The sequence below is a fragment of the Pteropus medius genome, unplaced genomic scaffold (assembly GCF_902729225.1).
Source record: "Pteropus medius unplaced genomic scaffold, Ma_sr-lr_union100, whole genome shotgun sequence".
Taxonomy (NCBI): Eukaryota; Metazoa; Chordata; class Mammalia; order Chiroptera; family Pteropodidae; genus Pteropus; species Pteropus medius.
In genome coordinates, this window is record NW_024349125.1 from 243284 (window position 1) to 267461 (window position 24178).

At 35.2% G+C, this 24178-nt stretch overlaps 1 protein-coding gene across 8 annotated transcripts in view; it reads left to right on the plus strand.

Moving 5' to 3' along the window:
• The window catches only part of CDC14B (cell division cycle 14B), a 79381-nt gene that overhangs the window by 34982 nt on the left and 20221 nt on the right, over window positions 1–24178 (plus strand). For all 8 annotated transcript variants that reach the window (XM_039880438.1, XM_039880435.1, XM_039880436.1 and 5 more), the window contains 5 exons: window positions 10507–10583; window positions 15970–16036; window positions 18591–18653; window positions 21475–21562; window positions 21858–22088. In XM_039880438.1, the coding sequence (XP_039736372.1) occupies window positions 10507–10583; window positions 15970–16036; window positions 18591–18653; window positions 21475–21562; window positions 21858–22088 (526 nt within the window). The remainder of the gene's footprint in view (window positions 1–10506; window positions 10584–15969; window positions 16037–18590; window positions 18654–21474; window positions 21563–21857; window positions 22089–24178) is intronic.

Genomic DNA, 24178 nt, shown 5'->3' on the forward strand with positions numbered 1-24178 from the left:
TGGATTATTTCAGGCACTGTCACCTTCCCTTAGAGGGAGGCAGTGGGTTTTATGAGGCAGATTACCTTACTAGTGTTGAGGAAGAAATTCCAGACTGATTGGCTTAAAATTCCATTCCTGGGATGGCTGCAACTACAGTTAGGTTAAGTATTAAATCTTGATGGGGCTTAGCAAAAGTTACTCCATTTGGGACCTGTCATTCCTGTTTAACAACAGGCACAAGTTAATTTTTTTGTATTTAATATATTTTAGGTTTAGAAATCTTTTCAAGATTTTCTAGCTCTCAGGTTAGCACTGATTTGATTGGTTAGGAAAGTGCCAGGTAAACAATTTGGACATCCACTTGAGTTCATTCCTCTGCTCAGCTAGAAGCCAGCTTGACAGGTAGATGACAGCTCTTGGCTGTAGCAAAAGTCTTTGCAGCTGTGACTGGCTGGCTAAAGTAAGAGCATGGAGCTGTCATGATGCTAGATGGGGAAACAGGAGAAAAACTTCTAAGAAAAGGAAATTTATTAGTAGTAGCAAAAGAGTATCAAAATATAGTATGGATACCACAAAAGATGAAACATCAGAGTAACTGAGGGCTTGATCTGGTTGGAGTCTGTTGAATGCTCTGATTAAAGGCTTGTAAAGATGAGTGAGAAGGCCGTAAAAAGTGATCTTCAGCCTCGATAACTTTTTCTGGAATTGTTCAGGAGTTTGGAGTTAAGGCTTTTTAGTGACTTGCTTGGGGGCTGGTGTGGTAATGTTAAAACGAAAACAAAAAATCTGGAGGAAGAACTGTTGGGAAGGAAGTATTCCAAATGAATTGACTCTTTATCTCTGTCTTTTTAAACTCTGGGTCTCTGAAAGGAACCATGCTCCCTTCATCCATGTGTACTCAAAGGACCTAATATGATCTATGGAGGAAGCGTGAGCATAAAGTGCTAGTACTTCTATTTATTTTTTCTTAAATCTTAAAAACAGAAGAGTTTAGGCTTTACAAACAGATGGTCAAGCACCATGTGGGTATGAGAAGAGCAGTGTGACTGTTAGATTGTCTTCAGTGTATTTCCAAGTATTACACTTTATGTGGCCCAGTAAATGGATTTGTCAACTATTCCAAATGGTAGACTCTTTGGTAAAAAAAATTAGCATGAAACTAAAAATCTTTTGTACCAATCACTGTAAAAGAGTTGAAGAACATAAGATAACCAAAATTTTCTTTCACAAAAAGATGAGTGAACCATATCATTTTGAGAAATGGTAAGTTTGCTGCCCTGTTGCGATAAGTCACTGGCTGTTAACCTAGCTAGATTTTGAGGTGATGGTACTTAACCTGTCATTTCAAATATGAAATTTTGACTGGACAAGTAAGTTCTTTTCAAAACAAATTTATGATTAAGAGAATATTTCAAAAATAGAAGTTTGAAACTTTGTTTTGTCATTTTGTTGTGAAAAAAATGACCTACAAAACCCATATGTGTACTCGAGAAATTTAGGAAAGTTTCCTTTAAAAAATGTTTTCAAATTTATAGAAGCCAGACGTGTGCTTATGTATGTGTAATTCTATATGTTTATGTTCACTAGCACACCTTTATCACCTGCTTTTCTCAGTCCGTGGTTTGTTCTTTCATTTAATACATATTTTATCATCTTTATACTTAGATGATATTCATATTTCCCCAACTAATCAAAAATGTTCAAACCAACATCTAACCCAGGACTATATATTGCATGTGGTGGTTGTGCCCTTAATTTCTCTCACATATGGTCCCTTTTTGCTAACACTAGTTTAATGAAGAGACCAGATCTGTTATCTTGTAGAATGTTCCGCCTTTTGAATTTCTCTGCTTTCTTAAATAGGATTGACATGCCCATGTGGGATTTTAAAACTTGGTTCTCCATTCTCTGGATTTCTTGTGAACTAGAAGTTATATATCTATAGGTTTGTGCATTAGGGTAGTATATGTTGCATCATATCAGAAAACGTATAAAACCTAAGTTACCATTAATGATGCTTAAAATGACAACTGGATTAGGTACTAACCATCAAACCCCTTCAGTGTATGGTTTTCTCCTTACGACTTAAAAGTATTCTGTGTGGTGTTATTTTGGAACTACATGTATTCATAAGTTTAGTTCCCCATCAATCATGCATCTAGTATTTTAAACAACAGTTGATAATACTTACCTGAATCAGTAATTTTATCAGGGTTTTGGTATAATATTTTTAAAATTATTTCATTCATCCTTCATTTATCAGCTGGCTTTCTTTTATGGGAATCGAGCTTTCCCACATCCAGGTGGGGCTCCTTGATTACCTTAAAACCAGATTTCTATTGAAAAGACAAAATAAATGGTCATTTCCCTTTAATTACCAGTTTTCAAAGTAAAGTGTTATATTAATAACCACAAAACAAAATTTCATAACCTGCTTTAGAATGATCCAAACAAAGTATCAGCAGGTTTTGAACTCATTTGCTCAACATTTTTAAAATGTGTAGCATTTACCCATTGGTTTTTACAACATCTGATAAGCAGTTGGGAAATTGGAAATTTACTAGCCAAATATACATCATTGCTGGATGGAATTTTAAAAAAATGAGTGTAATCATTCCTGCATTTGCATTTACATAGCATGGTAAAGTATCTTTTTTAGCTATAGCATACATTAAAATCAAGAAATGAAATAGCTAAACTTACAACTAGGCTTTTAAATCAAAATTTTAAAAAAATGAAGCATATCAATCACATTAACTTACATTAATATTTAATGAGCAGAAGGGTATTTTAGCACAATTACAATAAATAATAATTCATTATATAAATAATTGTCACTTTACTTTTTTCTTTTAAATTTTTTTTAATGTTTATACTTTAAATAGAGGTGGTGTGCTGTTTTACTAGTAGGTGCAAACATTAATTTCTAGTTGCAAAACAGTTATTTGGAAGAGGCCATTGTATAGTGGATGAAGTTTAGGGATTTAGGTTCACACTGAGCTGGCTTTTAAGTTCAATTTAAGTAGAGTATCTAGCATAAATTGAGCATTCACTAAGTATCATTCTCTTTTTCTTTTTTCTGGTTCTACCTACCATTATTACACCTTAAATCTGATTTTTATATTAAAAAACAAGAAAATTACCACTCTATCTTACTGGTTATCAACAGTGGTTCCATCTTACTACCCCAGCATTTGTATTTTCCTATGGATAATAATACAGTATTCAGCTCTTCTGTAGGTTAAATTTACTTTTGAGGGCTAGCCTGGGAAGTTAACTGTTGTTTCTAACATCTTTCTGTGGTTAAAGCATTCTCAGCATAAAATAAATGACACAAGCAAACCATTGTTAGCAAATTTGCTTTCCATTGTTTAGTAGATTACTTTGGTAGAGCTAATTATGGTAACATGTAGATTCTCTGTTCAAGGTGTTTATTATTTATTTTTATGTAATTTTTATAGCCTTTAGAATGGCTTGCCTTGTAAACATTTATATTGGAGATTATTATACTAATTAAATTGTAGGAATATGTTAATTTAGTAGTCTGTCCGTAGAATTCTAAATTGCAATGAGTCTGAGATTGCTTCAACAGTAATAAGAAGGACCTAGGAACTTAATTTAATATTTAATGATGAACTTTCGAACTTATAGTCCACTTTTTCTTAATGATTTAATTGTTTTGGACCCAGAGTAGTCTAATGCTGGGTAAAGGGATCACTTGAGAAGTTAAGACAAAGGGAGCAGAGGAAAGAGGATCTGAAAGCAGTGAGTAAGAATCCAGTTCAGCCAACAGCTGTCTAGATGAGGCTTCAGAGACTGGAGGACAGAACCAGGTGGGACTGCCAGTCTTTCTAAATATCCATTTGTGTGCAGAACCCTTCCTGAGTGGCAGGGCAAACAGCAGCCCGGCAGCTGTAAATAGGACCAGGCACCAGGTAGCCTGAGGTACACTGGAGCTGCAGAGAGGGGACGGCTCAGGCCCTGCCATATGAAAGACCCTGTGGTGGAGGCAGCTGGCTATAGACATCACAGTTCATCACAACTTTATTTCTCTCTTCACTCTAGTGAGCCTGACTGGTATTTCAGCCGCCAGTGATACCTGCTAGTTGGTATTAACTCTGGGAAAGATTAAAGAGAAATGACCTTCTGACTATTTATGATATTTGATTGCAGATCTCTTAAGCTCTCTGGAATTTTGGATCCCATCCCTGTTCCAGTACTCATTTTAGGTAGTATGGTTTCTTGTCTATAGACAAGGCCAGAGCAGTAGGCCCTGTTGTATCAATAACAAGCAGTGTGATCTTGGGTGAACAGTTAACACCACAGGTTGGAAAGTAGTAGCCTGCCAGTTTTATGAGTATTTATAAATCATAGTTTGTTTTTGTTAATATTTAAGAATTAGAAGGATTCATTAGAAAAATCAAGATTTTTTGCTTTGACTTAAATGCCCCTACCATTAACATAATATATCCATGTACACTTTTACTCAAGGCAGTTCCCTCACATCTGTTAGCTGTATGGCCTTGGTGGATATGTGTTTGCTGCTCCGGACATCCAGTTTCTCTTTATCCAAATTGAGGGTCATATTACCAATCTACAATATATATATGTAAATAAAAGCAAATCGAAAAATTAAAACTCTTAAGTAGAAGGTCATGTGATTTTTTTTTTAACGATTTAGGGTTATTTTTTTCTTAATAGTATTTGTGCAGAAACTGTGAACGTGATTTCTTATTTTATATAAAATTGTTTATTGCATATGTTCTTTCCTTGTTTACCTGTTTTATTCAGCAGTTGGATCTTTAAGCTTATTTCTAACCTGCATTGATTTGCGAACATTCCATGTTAATCTGATGAGAGATTTAAAAAAGAAAAAAAGATCAATTGAATTCTTGGCATTGGAAAGACTATATCATCTGGCTGATATAAAAACAGTTAAATACTGGAAACATTGTGACATTTCCCTAAGAAGAATATTTGAAAATAGTTTAGTGGTTTATCGGGGCGGCCACATTTGTTGTGGTATTTAAATACCCTTTGTTCTTGATTCATATGTGATAACTTGTGTAATGTTTTTGGTTTTTTAAACTTTACCAAAGTCTCTTTAAGTAGATAAGCTTCACAATGTCTTTTATGATCTAGCCTCAGAAGTCATACTTTACCATTACTGAAATGTCCTGTCGCTTACACAGGGCCACCCTATTCATCGTGGGAGGGGACACATGAGAGAAATACCAGGAGATGAGCATCACTGGGGCTGTCTTGGAAGCTGGCTACCACAGCTGTTTGATATTTCTCTTGTTCATTGTTTGTTGCTTCCTATTTTTGGACAGCAGTGTGGAAATAGAGTGGCCATTCTATATACATAACTTCTCATGAAAATATGCCAAAAGAATTTGAGAAGCTTCCTAGCTTCCAAATTGCCATGAACACATTGATGGATCATGAAATTACGTTGATTTAGAGTTTATTGATTTGAAGATTTGTGTTAATAGAGGAGTCATTTATAGGACTTCTTAAGTAACGTTTAGAGTGATTTCATTTTGGGAGGCCTTTTGACTAGGAAAGAAGATGAATGAGTATAAAATTAAAAATTATAGGTCATTAGCTAATATTTATTTGATAGTTGTGTCTTAGTCCTTTGAGGCTGCTAAAACAAAATACCAAAGACTGGGAGACTTATGAATAACAAATTTATTTCTCACAGTTCTAGAGGCCAGGAGTCTGAAATCAGGGTGACAGAATGATCCAGCGAGGGCTTTCACCTGGTGGAAGGGCTGAGGGATCTCTCTGGAGCCTCTTTCATGAGGCACTAATTCCATTTATAAGGGTTCCACACTATGGCCAACCACCTCCCAAAGGCCTCATTTGCTAATAGCATCACCTTTTGGAACATAAGATTTTAACATATGAACGAGGGAGACACAGTCCTTGGGACTATAGCATTATGTAACTGGATATTTCAAATTTATAAATTTCCTTCAACTTATTTCACGACACTTAATATTATTTAATATATGGGCATTCCCAAACTGAATTTTGTTTTGTTTTTTGTTATTCCTTTTTCTTTTTCTGTCCCATTTAAAAAATTTTTTTCTTTAGTTATATTTGTCCCAACTGGATTTAAAAATTACATCGTTCTTGTGTTTTGAATGAACTTATGTTCCAAGGCTAACCCATAATTATTTAAATATATTAGAGACTTTTTGTTTTGAAAGTTAGAAGGAAATAATACCATTGCAGTTTTAGTAATTAACAAAACCAAAGAAGTACAATCTTGAGCAGGAGGAATTATCATTAATCTGGTGTTTAAGGAAAAATTTATGTAATTTGAGAGTAGATCTTATTAGAAATTTAGGGAAAATCTGAAAGAGGTCTCTGGATTTCATTTAACTAATTTACTTAAATTATATGTATATGCATACACATATACAAATGAATCAAACCCTAGTCTCTCCTTTACTGGCCTCAAGGTATTCTTTTATTTGGTTTGTCTTTTTGGTTTTAGGGGTGTGTTTTTGGAGGAAGTCTGCTAGGAAGTCCTAAAATAGAATGGAGAAAAGACTGATGTTATCTAGTAATTCTTAGAAAAGAAGCATGTTGGAGACCAGAAGAAGATGAGGAAATTTGGGGTGGGGGCAGAAGGCTGGATTTAAGTTAAAAAAAAAATTTTTTTATAAACGAGTTGCTACATTGTTTTTACAAATAAATAGTAATAAAATAGAAAGTCAATTGATAGGTTATACTTAAAAGATGTGTAAGTGTGGAGTAATATATATAGTTAAGTGAGATTATAGATGACTTTTTGGTTAATTTATGATAAATTAACAATCTTATATGAGTCAGTAATAGTGTACTTGAAAATTTGTTTGATACTAGGTAACATAGCATTTCTTTATTTGAATCAATTGTTCTTAAACCTTTTGTGGGTTCATATGCTGCTATAGATAAATAAATGTTAGAAGATTGTGTATAGTTAATTATAGTTTTGTGTTCTTTTTAGAGCAAATGGGATGAAATATTAAGAAACAGGCTAGACATTGGGGAAAATTTCCATTTATGAATCTTAGAACAGAAAATTGATAAAATGTTTTCTGGAAACTAAATTAACTATTTTAGGATATGTCTTTCTCTAAGTTTCATTGATCCTTGCTGGATCTTGAAGTTTTATAATTTTTCTTAATTCAATGATATGTTTATATCAAATTTTTATCAATTATTTAAAATTTTTCTATTATAAGTAGATTAAGGTTCAGTGAATTAAACAGTAGATCAGAGTCTATATACAAATCATGGGTTACAATGAAACATAAGCTTGGAGCCTCACTTCAGAGTGCTTACCATTTGCTTAAAGGAAATAGCTCATGTGAAATAATAGAGATAAAACTTTTGTAACTTTTTTAGTAACTTCTTTTTACTACTCAAAATTTAGAGTATATCATCCCAAAGTAACCTTTAGAATTTTGGTAACGATGTATGTACCGAATCTAATGTTTGTGGCCTTCTCCTACTGCTCCATATATGAATTGAAAATGCCCTACCCTGGCCAGAGGCGAGGCTTTCTCCCAGATAGAAGTGACCCCCGTATCCATTGTTACTCTGTTGAGCCCTACCTCCACCCTTCCAACCCCCGTATGAAGATGCAGGCGCTACCATAGCTGAAACATCATCAAACTAGATAACAGAGATCGCTCTATCCAGAAGATTCCCTGAAACTGACTCATGGCCCCACCCAAGCCACATCCAGTTGCATCTTCTGAGAGTCCGGTGCTCCTTCATGAGCCAACTCCAAGACTCACACTGGAAGCAGCTGGCCTCGGTTTCTGGTGTGGCCTCTTGTGACAACTATAAGTACATCATCATCTGTAGATTGCTTGCTGAATCTTAACAGGTAGCCCCGAAGGGACACAGGCTGGGTCTAAAATGGGCCTGCTGCTGAACCCCTCTCAGGACTGTGCCTCTGGACACCTACTACACAAAGCCACTCTAATAAGACAAAGAGATTTAGGAGCTTTGCTTAGTACATTGAAACAGCCAAAATGAGAAGACAAAGAAGCAGACACCATGTGAGAGAACAGAACAGAGCTTTAGGAATAATGGAGTTAAGCAATCTAACAGATGCAGAATTCAAAACTCTGATTATAAAGATGCTTGGTGAACTTAGGGGAAGTGTAGGTGAATTCAGTGAGAACTTTAACAAAGAGATAAAAAACATAAAAATGGAAATTATAAAAGGGAACCAGTCAGAAATGAAGAACACATTATCTGAGATGAGTATATTAGAGAGAATCAACAGAGTGGATAAAGAAGAGGACTGAATCACCAGTATAGAGGATAGGGAAGCCAAGGGCACTCAGTCAGAATGTCAAGAAAAAAGAAGCCAAGACTATAATAATAATTTAAGGAGCCTATAGGACAAAATTAAATGTTGTGTCATAGGGGTATCTGAAGGGAGAACAAGAAGCTGAAGAGCTATTTGAAGAAATAATGATGGAAAACTTCCCTAATCTGGTAAAGGAAAAATAGACATACAACTCCAGGAAGCTCAGAGAGTCCCCAGAAAAATGAACCCAAAGAAGCCCACATCAAGACACATCATAATTAAAATTCCAAAGGTTAAATACAAAAAGAGAATCTTAAAAGTAGCAAGAGAAAAGCAGTTACCTACAAAGGAGCACCCATAAGACTTGCAGCTGATTTCTCAAAAGAAACTATGCAATATTCAACCCGATGAATACCCAGGACCTACAACCAAGAATACTTTATCCAGCAAAGCCATCCTTTAGAGTTGAAAGACAGATATAGAGCCTCTCAGACAAAAATAAGCTAAAAGAATTCATCACCACCAAGCTAATATTACAGAAAATGTTGGAGGGACTTCTTTAAGAAGAAAAAACATATATCAAAAACAGGAATAAAGAACGGTAGTAACTACATTCCTATCAACAAGGACCTCAAATGGAAAAGAATTAAGTGCTCCAACCAAAAGGCAGAGTGGCTGAATGGATAAGAAAACAAGACCCCTACATATGCTGCCTACAAGAGACACACTTCAGATTAAAAGACACACAGACTAAAAGGAAGGGGATGGAAAAAGATAGTACCTTGATGGACCTAGAGGGCATTGCGTTGAATGAAGTAAGTCAGATAGAGAAAGACAAATAGCACATGATTTCATATACATGTGGGATTTAAAGAACAAAATAACAACAAAAATGGAAACAAACTACAGAGAATATTTTGAAGGCTACCAGATGGGAGTGGGGTTGGGAGGGATGGTGAAAAAGGGTAAAGGGATTAAGTACAAATGGATAGTTACAAAATAGACATGGAGATATAAAGTGTAGCATAAGGAAAATAATTAATAGTGTTGTAATAAATACGTAAGGGGGAAGAAGGGCACTAGATTTAGTGTGGTGATCACTTAGTGAATTATATAAATCTCTAATCACTATGCTGTACAACTGAAACTAATATGTTCTTGTATGCGAACTATAATTGAAAAAAAATTCATTGAATTGTACGATGTAAATATGAGCAACTAATCGTCTATTATATTTCAATAAAGCCAAAATGATAATGCCATGCCCGGCAGGAAGATTGTGAGTTGTGAAAGACTTGTGAATGATTAAGGTCAGAAAGTCCCAGGCCAACTTAATGGGGGAATAAAACAACTTATTTAGAGGGATGCCAGTAAAATGCTCAAACTCCCAAGTTTTTAAAACAGGTTATTTAGAAGAAGGAGGAGGAGGAGAGCACATTTCTGTAATATTTCTGTAACACTACAGAAATGAGAAGACAATGGAACAATCTCTAAACTATTGAGAGAAAAGGACTGCAGATAAAAATTGTACTTAGTCAAAAATGTCAAGGCAGAAGACAGATTTTTAGAAATGCAAGGAATACCAACTGTGAACCTCAAATTTTAAAAGAATCAACTTGAAGTATTCTACTAGATGGAAATTGAAGCATAACGTACTTCTGAAAATAAAGGAAATAAGAGTAAGAAACAAATGCAGTTTTATAGGAAATCTGTGCAATATTATAATTACAATATTATAAGTAGTTAAATCTGAATGTATGGAATTAGTCAACCTTTGTTCTGCTTTTGTATCCCTTTCCATCTCATCCGAGTCTCAATTCATACTCCAGACTCCCGCTCCCCTGCATTTTTTTTTTTTTACTATTGTTTCAGTGGATTTTTAGGAAGAAGATGAGGTAAAAGCATGTGCTCAGTCTAAAATCTTGATTTAGAAAATCTGTTTTAAAATTGCTGTACTTTTTACCACATAAGGTTATTGTGAAAAGTTGTTGGTCACAGTTGTTATTGTAAGCAACAAATCAGCTATGGCAGATTTAAACAAACAAACAAAAAGACTTCACTGACAGGATACTGGGTGACTGACTCATAGGATCTTTGGGATGGCTCAGTTGACTGGCTAGAAATTGTACAAAAATTCGCAGTAACAGTACTGTATCTTAATTTAGAAGTAAATTGCCTTTTTCTTCTTTTTTCAAATATAGGTTATATATTTGGGGAGAACTCCGGAAGAAGCATATAGAATTTTAATATTTGGAGATACATCTTATATTCCTTTCAGGTAAATATAAGAATGTTGTGGTAGATTCATTTAATCAGGCCCTTGCCAGAAATATCTTGGTTTTTTTGTTTCTCAAAAAAGAAGACCTACCTGGTAAACAGTCATTTTAGAGTGGGTGCAAATAACACCATAGATCTAGCAACAGTAACACTATTGATATTTTGTTGTGGGGGTGCTACCCTGTGTAATGCAGGGCGTTCGGTAGTATACCTGGATTCTGCCCACTAGATGCCAGTAACACATCCATCCCCATAACAATCGTCAGAACCAAAAATGTCTCCAGACATTGCCAGATGTCCTTGGCTGTAGAATTGCTCATATTTGCAAACTGCTTCCCTTAATGGAATGATCAGATGAGAATCCTTGACTTACGGTACTCAAAACTATCACTGAGGAGTCTAGTTGCTGAGGAGTTAAGAAAGAAATTTTCCCAATAGTCGGGAGTCAATTTCTGGGGCAAAAACTAACCTTTTTTTCCTAAGGACATAGCCAGCAAAGATAGTGGATGAGGTTGCTAATGTAACACCCCTACCAGAAAAACCAAACTGTTGTGTTATAGAGGTGCTAGATAAGTAATGTCTTTATATAAAAGGATGATATCCTCATCTTCTTCTCAGACTTCATATGTGATCATTTTGAAATATTTTGAAATAATTTGGTGTTTCTTCTTTAAATCAGATTAAGCTCTAAAAGGATTCTTGACCCACTTACCAAAATACTTGACTTAGCTATATAATCTAAATACTTGCATGATGCTGAATGTGTAATAAATGTGTGAAATAATTCTACTCATTGCATCATTTCAAATATGTAATTTCAAATATTGCATCATTCTTCCACTCACAAATTAGTAGTTTTAGGATTATCACATATACCTTGAATGCTTGATTTTGAAAGGGTATGGTCTTTCTTTTAAAATGTAAGGTATAAATTTGACTTCTTTGTATACAAGCTTTGGGATGGGTCTCCCTAAACCTTAGGAAGAATCTCCTTCTTAATGACTTCGTGGAACTGCCCATGGACTTACTCCATGAAATAGAGATTTTTCAGGACAATCTGCAGAGATCAGTTATATTGCACTTAAGTATATTAGTGATTCAGCAAATTAGAATTGCTTTGAACCCCATATCATGCCCTTCTTAGCGCATGGATCACCTAAAGTATTCTGTTATTTGAGGTGGGTAGGAAGGGATGAAGATTATTTTCCAAACTGGTTTTTTCTTCTCGACCTAAAATATAATGGCAACCATGTAATTCCTTCAGAAGAAAAAACTTGTATTTGTGGTCCTTGAGTGACAGGCTCATTAGTATACAGGGATAATTCTGTTATATTGAACTCCTCTTTATATTGGTAATCCTTTATAATATAGTACCATTCTTAAAGTTTATAGCATAAGGTCCTGAAATATGTATAAGCTCATATTATTTCACCTAATTCAAGTAAGGATCTATGAAATATTGATGATTTAAAAGAAAGTTTATGTTAATTTAAATACAGGGGCCAAAAATAGAATAAATGTTGCTTACTGCTATGCCTGTGTTTAAAAATTTATTGAAGTTTGACCCTAAGGAATAAAGTTAGTTACTTCTGGTCCCAGGAGTAGAAGTCAGTAATTCTCTAATAAACAGTACTTAGCTAGGGCTGTGAAATTTGAATCTCTCAGTCACAGATACTTGATTTATCTAAAGCATTGTTTCCTAAAGTGGGGCCTATGAAATAGGCTAGACTATTTCAACTTGTTACCAGCCTGTGATGAGGTAAGTATAAGAATTGAGAGTAAGATTTTAGAGACTTTTATAGTAATTTAATAGAGTATACTTATGTCTGTGAAATCAAATAATAGAAGAATTTGGGCTCGTATTTTTGTTTTTTCTTTCCATTTTTCTAGTAATTCGTTTTTATTTATAAAAAATAAAATAATTGCAGTATGTGGGTATGTAACAAACAGTACCTGATATTATTGTATTTTATGAAAGTTTCAATTTATGACATTTAAAAATCTGATGCTTTACCACATTATACTGTTCTAATAGAACTTAGTGATTAGAAAGTAGGCCAATAAGAATTAATAAAGACTGATAATACTTTGAAAAAAATGCATTATAGCCTTTTATCCTCACCACTTCAAGTGCATGGACTAAATATAACTTAAAGCATTGTTAACAAGGGATCGTGCAGGAATAGCGTTCATTTATGGTTAATAACTACTAATGCTCCATAGCAACATTTAATTAATTTAATTCAACTCAAGTATTCTTCTGAGTTTACATATGTATATACACATACATGTAGGGTTTCTTAATGAATTATTAGCTATTTCTCTGCTAGACTCAATGAAAAAATTGTATAAAATATAATTCAACATTTTCTTGATACTTTTGGATTATTGTTATAAAGAGTGTATATTTCTATTCTTTATTACCTAGAATACTCCTTTGCTTATTTGTTTGTTTGTTTGTTTGCGGGGAGGTCTCTGCTCTATTTTCTTGAGAGGTGGTATTGCATGGTTGTTAATAGCTTAGCTACTGACATTAGACAGATGGAAGGAAGTTTGACACTTGGCTCTGCCACTAATATCTCTGGTTTTTTACAAGTGTGAGCTTTGGTTTCCTAGTCTGTTAGTGGGAATGACAGTTTTATATCCCTAATGGGGCCGTGAGGATTAAGTAACATCCTACAGATAAAACCCTTGATATAGTGTCTGGTCCTTAGCTAACATTATTTGAACATTCATACTTTTTTTTTTTTAGATGTGTAACTTACATATAATTTTAAAACTTTTACTTATCTTATGTCTATGACACAGTAAACTTTTACATGTGTGCATGCAATTACCATCCAGTTCAAGATATAGAACATTGCCTGCACCCAATGAAGATTCCTTGCAATCCCTTTCCAGTAGGTAACTCCTTCTCTCTCCCAAGTAACCACTACTATGACTTCTACCACCATCAGTTAATTTTTCTTGCCTTTGAACTTCATATAAATGGAATCATACAGTATGCATTTTGAAGAGCTGGGATCTAGCTTTTTCAAACACTATGAGATTTCTCCATATTGTGGCAGGTATCAGTAGTTCATTCTTTTTTTTTGGTAGCATTCCATTCTATGAATGTGCCATAATTATTCGCCCATTGTCCTTTTGATGGGTACTTTGCAGTTTTTGATTATGAATATAATCTTCTCTGAAAAATTATTTTTAAAAACTAGTATTTGACATCGTTTTGCAGTTTCAAAGTGATACTCCTTCATCGATTCTCATCCAGTTTTCTAAGTTTGTTAAATGACCATAGTGCCAAGACTCCCTTCCCCCAAAGGCTTACATCCAGATTCATAGCTGCTACTCTGCTGTTTTGAAGAAGCCTGATTGCTTGGGTAGGAGGAAGGAGGTGTTAATGAAATAAACATGAGTGAATGAAGTAAGATTCTTGTTGTCTATTCAGATAGTGTGACTATAAGGCAGAACTGTAGCCAAGACCAGTTCAAAGCTTGTTGAATCATCACTGATTAGAGCAGGGCTTCGCCCACAGTGGCTTCTCAAAATATATGTATGGAATAAACGTATTAAGTTTTCACAAAGACTGGATCGACATGCCTTAACTTGATTGGAAAAGAATTATCAATAGTTTAAGAAGATAATAATCCTAGCTAACTGAGGAGATAATGGTTAAAAACATTGGGAAAGAATGTGAGAGATCACCCTACTGTTACTGATAATTTTGGTTTTGATTTAGACTAAACTACTTCATTTTCTTTTAACTTAGCTTTTCTTTCTAAAAATGTTCCTTATTTCATGAAAAAAATTATTTCTACAAAACTAGTGTTTGTGTTGATTCTGTAGGTCAGTGATTCTTAAACTGAAATACATCACTATCACCTAGAGGACCTGTTAGAACAAAAATTCCCTTGCCCCACCCCTAGAACTTCTGACCCAGCAGGGCTTGGGTGGAGCCTGAGAACTGGCCATTCTAACTATCTGGGTGATGCCAATGCTGCTGACCCAGGGACCCCATTCTGAGAACCACTGCTGCAGGTCATTTTGTTTTCCCCTTCCTGAATATTGTCAATAAACTATTGGTAAAATAGAGACCTTTCCCAGCTTGTAGGAGAGAAAATTTTAAATTCAGAAGCTTGCAAAAGAAAAATGACGTGTTGTAAGACCTTGTTTGCATCCTCATCAAGGCTGACATATGGCATACCTTAGTAATTCTAACCAATTCAGACAGTAACGTCTAAAACTGTTTTAGCTGAGATGGATGCCCTGGCTTTCCCTCATTAGTTTAGTGTTGCTCTAATTATCTACATTCTTAAGGTTTATGCAAGATTTAAAAATTTTAAATGTACAGTTTAATTTTTCAGGTAAATATTATTACAATGTGAAAACCCAACCAAGGCAGGCAGTTGATTGCTCCAGTAGCTACTTTGTTCCACCTAGGGATCAAGTAGGTACCATTCAGATAGGCACAGTTGTTTGGCATGTCTAGAATGATCATAATTAATTTTATCTTGCTTAATTCCAAAAATTTTTACTTCGTAATGGCTCAAGATAGTCAAAAAGGAGAAGCAGGTGTGAGTTGGAGGTGTGTCTTATTTTTCTGGGAAAAATCTGAACTGATATTAAGAGATGTGTAGTGAAATTACTGATAAGTGTTGTGCAGTGTTGGGGCGTGGTTGCCTGCAGACTAACTTAAGTACCTTCCCAAGTGTAGAGTGATTCTACTAAAGGTAGTTGACGCCTTAGTTCTTGTGGTCTTATTGGTCTTTAAGAATCAGAAAGAAGTTATCCAGTTAAATTGTTAAAAATTGTAAAAGCATAATGAGGGAGCAGAATGATTTTTAGTTTGCACCCAGTATTTCAATATTTCAAATAATATATATTTTTTTGTACTTGGATGGAGACACACACACACACACACACACACACAGTATATGTATATACAGAATCAAAAAGCAGTCTTTCCTTGTAACAGTTTGATATGGTATTTTCCATTATGAAAAAAAAATCCAAAAGCCTTGCCCTTTGCGGGGGAGGGGGTCCATATTATTGATTAGTTGAACTGGAGAAGCAACTCTAGAAGTTCAGCCGTCAAAGCCAAAAATAATCCAGGAAGATCATTTAAAATTTAGGAAGTGGTCTTCATTGATCCACGTAAATAGTATCTATAAAACAGTATCTACTGGAGTAGGTAGAAACTGCAATAAAATTTGTAACAGTGACATATCTTTTATTTAAAAACCAAACAACAGGAATTCTTTTTTTCTTTTTTGATACTTGCTCTGAATATGTGTTTGATTTTAAATTCTAGCCAGCTTTGTCTTGAGGTAAGTGTACTGTGAAAAATTAAATTAACTAAGCTAAGTATTTCAATAATTTTGTGATTTCAGAGATGCTGCCTATGGGAGTTGCAGTTTCTACATTACACTTCTTGACTGTTTTCACGCAGTGAAGAAGGTAAGTGACTTGCAGGATATGCCCACTGATGTGTTGGAGTACTAAAGTACAGTCCAAGGAAGACTACACTTTCTCCCCCTGAGATCTTCTAAGATCTGCATGATGTCAGAGGTATCCCATTTCCCCACTAATGTTAGAATGATAAAAATCTCAAAAACAATTTATTTGGGATCTGAGTGCTTCTCTGTGGGAGTTGGGGGGAAAGCCACTTGAACAACAGGGGACAATCAGAGACCATCAGAACCTATGTAATTAGGTTCTAAATCTAGAATTGGTTTTGAAGTGTGTTGTGATTTCATAGAAAAACAGAAAGGAAACTGATTAATGATTTCCAAGTTCTCTTTGATTTAGGTACTTTTTGGATTTGGTTCCCACCAATCCTATTTATAGCAGACATTTTTATAACTCAATAACTGGCAAACACTTCGTTTTTGTATCCTCAAGCAGTCAATTTCTAATTCAGCAAAATTGGAATAGTGCGTTAATTTGTTTATTAGGTTTTATGTAATACTAAGTAGGTCACTACTGCTTCGTCAGAGCTATTTTAAAATAATGCCTGTGTTTTATAACCAAGGCTGCTCACTGTCTTTGACTCCAAGGGACACCCTTCACATCATATTCCAAATGAACAGGATCCATCCCCTGGAGTTGTATGACATAGCAGACCCTGGTTATAACACTCATTCCCTTGGGTATATTTCTTGGCTGTCAGGGCAACACAAGAAACTAGAATTGTAAATCAGTAGCCCATGGATCAATAAGACGTTACCAGCATCTCAAGTTTTTTTGTGATGTGTTTTCAGAGGCAAAAGGAACCCAGGTTTACTTTCTCGTATAATGAAACATGATGGCTTTCTGAGAATTTTGACAGAAATTTTATGGATTAAAATGAGAGAACTAATTAGTATACAAATGCAGAGATTAATTAATATACCCTTTTAAAATCCTGTATTCAGCATTGAGGTGTATGGGATTTAATTCTTTTGAGTTTGAGTCCACATGACTCTGATGTGTGGCGCAGACTGAGGTAGTCACTGCAGGCTGTGAGGTAACTGCCTCAGGCCTCAGTTTGGGCAGGTAATGGGCAGAGGAGGCCATCAGAAGACAAGGGACTACAGGTATAAATTATCCCTTCTGGTTGCAGTTATCATCCCTGTCTAATGGACCCCGGGAACTGCTGATGTAGACAAACATACTATACTGACCCTGGGGCTCCCTTCTCTCCACTCCCAACACCTTTAAAAAAAGAGCAGAAAAACTTTGAGGGCCTGGGAAATGGTCTATAACATTGTATAACTTTCTATTGTTATTTCTTGGCTTAGCTTTTGTGTTTGTGGTTTTCTTTTGTTTTCTTTTGTTTTTTTAATCAGATAAATATAAAGTCTAATTAGCTGGAACTACAGGTCAAAGATTGCTCTTTTTACACTATATTTAATTTTATTCAAGAGTCAACAGCTTCTGATTTTCAATTTAGACATTTCTTATTTGTGACTGATTTAGAATATTGCATACCTGAAACATTTGTAAATGTAATTGTCTTAACTTTAGTGCTGCTTCTAATAGGATCTCTATGAAATTCAAAGGAGAATAGAAATTTTCTATAAACTGCATTTTATTCTATCATTCTGTTTAGAACATCTCTAGTCCAAATATCATAACATGTATTGAGTATTTTGAATTCAAGGAAATAAAATTCATGGATTTGGTCTTGGAATTAGAACTTAAATATCTATATTTCATAAAATGAGGACTTTGGTATTATAGCATTCATATTTTTTCATTCATATTTCAGTACTTGAAAATTTGAAAACAGGGTTTACAAAGTCACCCTTTTTGAATCAAGATTACCTTGTTGATCAAGACTTCTTACTTATATACTGTCTGGCTCACAGCACACTTCTCAGAGGCCCCAAGCTTGTGCTCGTCTCAGAAAACAGATCCTCTGCTTATTTCACTTAGCATGCTTTGCCCACTACAACTCAGAGTGAGACTGCAGAAGAGAACAAAAAATTTGTGTATTTTTTGCTTATTGAAAGAAGAAAGTTTTTTCCTCAAAATTTTGAATTTTAAGTGTTGGTCCCTGGGCCATCTTTAGTAGAGAGAACATTAATCTCTCAATCCAAGACTGTTTAGACAAATTTGAAAGTAAAGATACTTGTGAAATGTGTGGGATTTGTTTGGGATAAACTGACTTTTCTCTTTATTATTCATTTAGGGACCATTGGGTTGTGCATTAAATTTGAAGCCTAGGTGGTATTAATCTAATAAATTAGCAGGGTAACTTTGAAGAATTGATTATTTAGCTCTGCACAAATAGGATGATTGTGAAGGAAAATAAAGCATCATATCTCGTTAGAATAAATACCGTTATAACAGATTTTCCAGATAATGGAGCCTTTAAAAGACATATCCCACCCACCACCTTTGAAAACGATTCATGGGAACATTGTCTAAATATACTACTGCTTTTGAGGGCTACCTCTGGATATTTATTACTAGGAAATTGTTTCCTTATTTGTGTCTTTGTTCTGAAAAGATTTCCTTTGGATTTTAGGCAATGCAGTATGGCTTCCTTAATTTCAACTCATTTAACCTTGACGAGTATGAACATTATGAAGTAAGTTTTCAACTTCTATTCGTTTTGCTTACAGTAGTAATATTCTTGTTTTTAAAAATTGTGAATGGTTTAGATGTGTATAGAGTTAAGTCTTTATCATCTTATTGCAGTCCCAGTTCTTAGTGGGGATTCCTTTATCGATGCATCCTTCCAGAGTGAATGAGTGTGCTCCTGGGCTTTTTTCTTTAATTTTAGTTTAATTTTTTTTTAGTATTGATGATTTTCATATAATGCTTAAATGAGATAATGTTTGTAAAAACCTTAGCATAGGATCAGATGATATGAATAAATAGTCATGATACATCTAATTATTTCTGGAAAGTATGTTTTTATAATAACTGTTTATATGAAGTCGAAACACTTCTGGTTGCAAATTACAGAAAGTAAACACATATGGCTGAAATAAAAAAGGGATAATTTATTGATTTACATGAATAAAAAGGCCAGGAGCAAGTGTGCCTTCATGCACAGTCAGATTCAGGTGCTCAGGTACTTCAGAAATAGGGCTGAGCTGGTTTTGTCCCAGGCCAGCCCTCAGCAGTGACAAAGATGGCCACCAGCAGCTTTGGTTGGCCTGTTTGGCATACTCAGCAAAAAAGAGCATTCATAGCTCCAGAAGAAGACCTACAAAGTCTTCTCCTTGTCCTGCCTTAGATCATGTCCCTAGCCCTCAACCAAGCTATGTTCCTGGTTGAGTATGACGGGTACGTGGGTGTAGAATACTCTGGCCATCCCAGGAGCTGGAGTGCTGGGGTCAGCCCTATCAAATCACTCAGAAAAAAAAGAGAGAGAGAGTCCAGGCAGGCAAAACCACAGATGTGTTTGACACTTTTTATTGCAGTGTTTTGGTTTTTTAAAAAAACAACATAATTTGATTCTACCATTTATTTCACTCTCCAAATAGCTAAGAAGTAAGATGCTTATGCTAAAGGTCTTTTTTGACCAAGATTGCTTGTGGGATCTTATCTTTTTTATCCTACTATAGTTATCTTGAGCAGACATTGTCACTAATAATGTAGTGATTCCACAGACAGCACTTTATGCAGCAGTATCACATAACTATTCTTTCACAGTCAATTTCTAATTATTTTAAACTCTTTGCATAAGAGTTTAAAATATTTTATTGGTAAGTAGAGTTTATAGTTATGTTTAGTCATTACTGTGATGTACCAAAAATGTAAAATAATTGTGTTTCATGAAGGCCCACCCTATATTTAGAAATATATTGCTATTTACTCTTCTATAATAGCAATATATTTCTAAAGTATAATATGTATTTAATTACCATCTCACACTACTGATTGTAACTTAATTATTACCATTTTGGGGGTGCTTGTTCTTATAAAATTAAACATTTAAAATAAAATATACTTTCTTAATGTAAGCAAAACTATTAAAAACACCATTTGGTGTTTTTTCAGTGTTAGCGCACTTAAGCCTCTGTGTTACTAAGGAGTAGTATCAGTACTAATTAGCTTCTCTCTTACTAATGCAGAAATTGCAGTATTTGCTGGGAGTAGCAAGGTCACCCACAAATGTTGTTTACTGTCAATAAAATTGCATTGAGACACAGGGAACTGTTTAGGTAGCTACAGACCATGGGTAGCTCACAGACTGGTTCGTTTAGTCTCCACAGTATATTTAGAAATTTTGGATTAGTGTATCATTGATTACATGATGCCCACTTTTTCCTATTTTAACTTCTCTGAATTCAGGATGCATTTTATAATCTATGATGCCTGTGTGTAACTGGAGTCTAACTGCAGGTTTCTTGTTAAGAACTCCAGAATTCTGGTTTCACCTAAAAATCGGAACATCTGGCAACACTTGCCCTCATTCCTGTATAGACCTTTTAGAAGGGGACATGGGCTCACCAGTTCTCCTCTCTGATAATTAAGTCAAGTAAATTGGTTTTGGGTTACTTGCCTGGCCTGTAGATGTTCAAGGTGTTCTTGGTTTATTTCTTACTTTTGTTCTTAGGTACACATATACATACCCTAATTGCAAAGTAAATTGATCTTATTTTTATCATTCATTCTCTTCTCCACTATCAAGTATCTCCTACTTTGTGTAACCATTTCTATTATTGTTAAGTTTGAACTATATTTATCTTATAATAATTGTTATGGTAACTCAACCCAAAGGATTTAATAATAGGAAGAAAAGTGTTTTAAATTTCAGTTCATATTGACCCTTTTTTTTTTAGAAACATACTGTCATCTCAGCATACTTGTAATTTCAAATTTCCTGGTGGTTTAGTTAAAATTTGTTATTGACCATCTTATTAAATAAATAGCTAGCAAAATGATGGGAAGATGACTCTACAAATAAAAAATAAATATCAAGAAGCCAGGAGCCTAAATAGATATTTTTTTCTCCTTTGTTTAATGAGTCAAGATTGCTCGTCTTGGAAGCCATTTAGTCATTCAGGAAAACAAGGAAGTTTCCAGATCCCTCATAACGGAAACATTTGCTTTTGTATTAATTAGCAGCAACTATATGAAAATTTTCTTGGATAAAATAACCAGAGTACTTAGGTATATTTTAGACAACAGCAGTTAGGTCTATTTTCCAAAGGCTCACTACTCCAGCAAAGAAATACTGTTAAGAGAAGTGATTGGGACCAGGAACAGTTAACTAACTATTCTCTGGGAATATTCATAGCAGGCTAAATCTCAGTGTCCTGTTTCATGGTCATTTATAAACAGCTTCTGTGCTAAAGCAAGTGGATTTGAAGTTCTGCATACACTTAGTATTGAGAAGGGGTGTAGCGAGAGGAGAGTAAGTCTGAAAATGAATTGTGCTGGTCTTCCCTTTGCAGAAAGCAGAAAATGGAGATTTAAATTGGATAATACCCGACCGTTTTATTGCCTTCTGTGGACCTCATTCAAGAACCAGACTTGAAAGTGGTATGCAAAAATATGGGACCAGTATAATTTTATTATTGAAAGTATCTATCCTGTATTTTCTTTTGAAACAGGCCTAAGAGTTAAACTAAGCTTGGTCATCTTAATTAAGTATGTGCAATCATTTCAATATACCATTCTGCCTGGATTTTCACTTTTTAAATTTATTTTCTTACAGTTATAATCAAATTGGTATTCAATTTCCAGGCTAGACACTGTTTCCATACAAAGACAGGTGAAATTGTTATCCATTGTTTTCCTTCTGCATTTTACAAAATATGGTAATTTCTTTATGTAGGTTACCACCAACATTCTCCTGAAGCTTATATTCCTTATTTTAAGAATCACAACGTTACTACCATTATTCGTCTGAATAAAAGGATGTATAATGCCAAACACTTTACGAATGCTGGTTTCGATCACTATGATCTTTTCTTTGCGGATGGCAGCACCCCTACGGATGCCATCGTCAAAGAATTTTTGGATATTTGTGAAAATGCCGAGGGTGCCATTGCAGTACATTGTAAAGGTACGTTTCTAGGGTTGATTTTAAAAAAATGGTTGACTTACATGTATATATGTGTGGGCATGTATGTATATATGTGTCGAAACGCCATACTCATTTAGATTATATACGAAGAGACATGAAGCTGCCTTTGTTTTTAAAGAATACTTTTTTTTTAATAAGTTGCTATTTTCTTAAAACTACTTTGTTGAGGTGTGATTGACATATAAAGAATGCTTTTAAAACCCTAATTTCACATGAAAAGCATAGTAAGTTAAATTGTATTCATAGGTAACCCTACAAAGGCTTAACGCATTGAAATGCATTCATTTATTCATCAAATATCTATTCAGTACCTATTGTTTGGTAGATTCGAGGATATGCCAATGAGTAGAGCAGACTCCAAGAGCTTGTCTTTGTGAAGTTTATATTCTAACAAATTGCTATGTTTTTAGCCACTTGAACAATGCCTGACACTTACTGAATGTTGAATGAATGAATGAATGAATGTAATAATACATTGTATGAATGTGGTCGGATTTATTTAATTTTTCTCCTCTTGTTAGATAGTTGATTCAGAAGAATTATCCAGCCATAAGTGTCAATACTGCTGAGGTTGAGAAACCTTGAAGTTGACTGATGAGCAGTTAAAAACCTGAAAAGGGTTTAGTATGATTAGATCTTTGTTTTGGGAAGAAAAATGATGACAGTGTGAAAATTGGATTATCCAGTGAGACACGAGATTCATTAGGGAGTGTATTAATTTGCTCGGAGTACCAGAACAGAATACCACAGACTGTGTGGCTTAAACAGCAAATTTATTTCTCACAGTTTTAGAGGCTAGAAATCCCAGATTAGGATGCTGGCAGGGTTGGTTTCTGGTGAAGCCTCTTCCTGACTTGCAGACAATGTCCTTCTCTTTGTCTTCTGTGTATACTCATTCCTGGTGTCTCTTCTTCTTATAAGAACACTAATCCTATAGGATTAAGTGCCTCCCCCACCATGATCTTATTTAGCCATGATCTTATTTAACTGTAATTACCTCCATAAAGTCCTTTTCCAGAGACTATCATTTTGGGAGATAGGACTTCAACATATGGATTGAGGCGGGGGGCGGGGGCGGAACATAATTCAGTCCATAACATTCTGTTCTCTGGTCACCCAGTATTCATGTCCTCACATGTAAAATACATTCACCCCACCCAACAACCCCCAGAGTCTTAAACCATTCCAGCATCAGTTCCAACTCCAAAGTCTCATCTAAATATCCTCTGAATCAACTACAGCCTTGCCAGCCTGAACACGCCTGATCTTGTCTAATCTTGGAAGCTAAGCTGAGTCGGGCCTGGTTAGTACTTGGACGGGAGACCACCTAGGAAGACCAGTTGCTGTAGACTTCAAAAAAAAAAAAAATCCTTTAAATCAGATGTGGGTAACACTTCGGGTACAATTCATCCTGAAGCAAAATTCCTCCCCTCTGTGAACCTATGAAAGCAGACAGGTTTTGTGCTTCCAAAATACAGTAGTGGGACAAACATAAGATAGACATTCCATTTCAAATGGGAGAAATTGGAAAGAAGAAATGGGTGACAGGTCCCAAGCAAGTCCAAAGCCTAGCAAAGTAAATGCCATGAGATATTCAGGCTCGAGAATAATGCTCTGGCTCCATTCTCTGTCCTTCTGGCCTGCTGGGGAGGCGGTCTCATCTCCTTGGCCCCAGGTGGCAGCTGAGCTTCTGAACTCATCGACTGTGGTCACCTGGTCCACTGAAACTACAGAGGCAGCCCCACCCTATGAAACCTAGTGGTAGACAGCCCTGTCCCATGGACTGGTGGTGATGATGGTGGTGGCGGCAGTCCTATTGATCTTTGTATTACCCTCAGGGTCATGCTTCCCTTTTCTTGAAGGATGAGACATGTTTGCAGCCAAGTAGCTTTGATGCCCGGTACTATAGCTCAGAAATCTGAAAGCTGTCCTTTATTTCATCCTGTGGCTGTCTCCTTATTCTAAACTGTCTGCTGGTATAATCCCATCAGTATTTCTGGCTTCTGCTGATTATATCCATGTGTAATACCTTTATGAAATTGCTTGTCCGACCACACCTTTGATGTTGT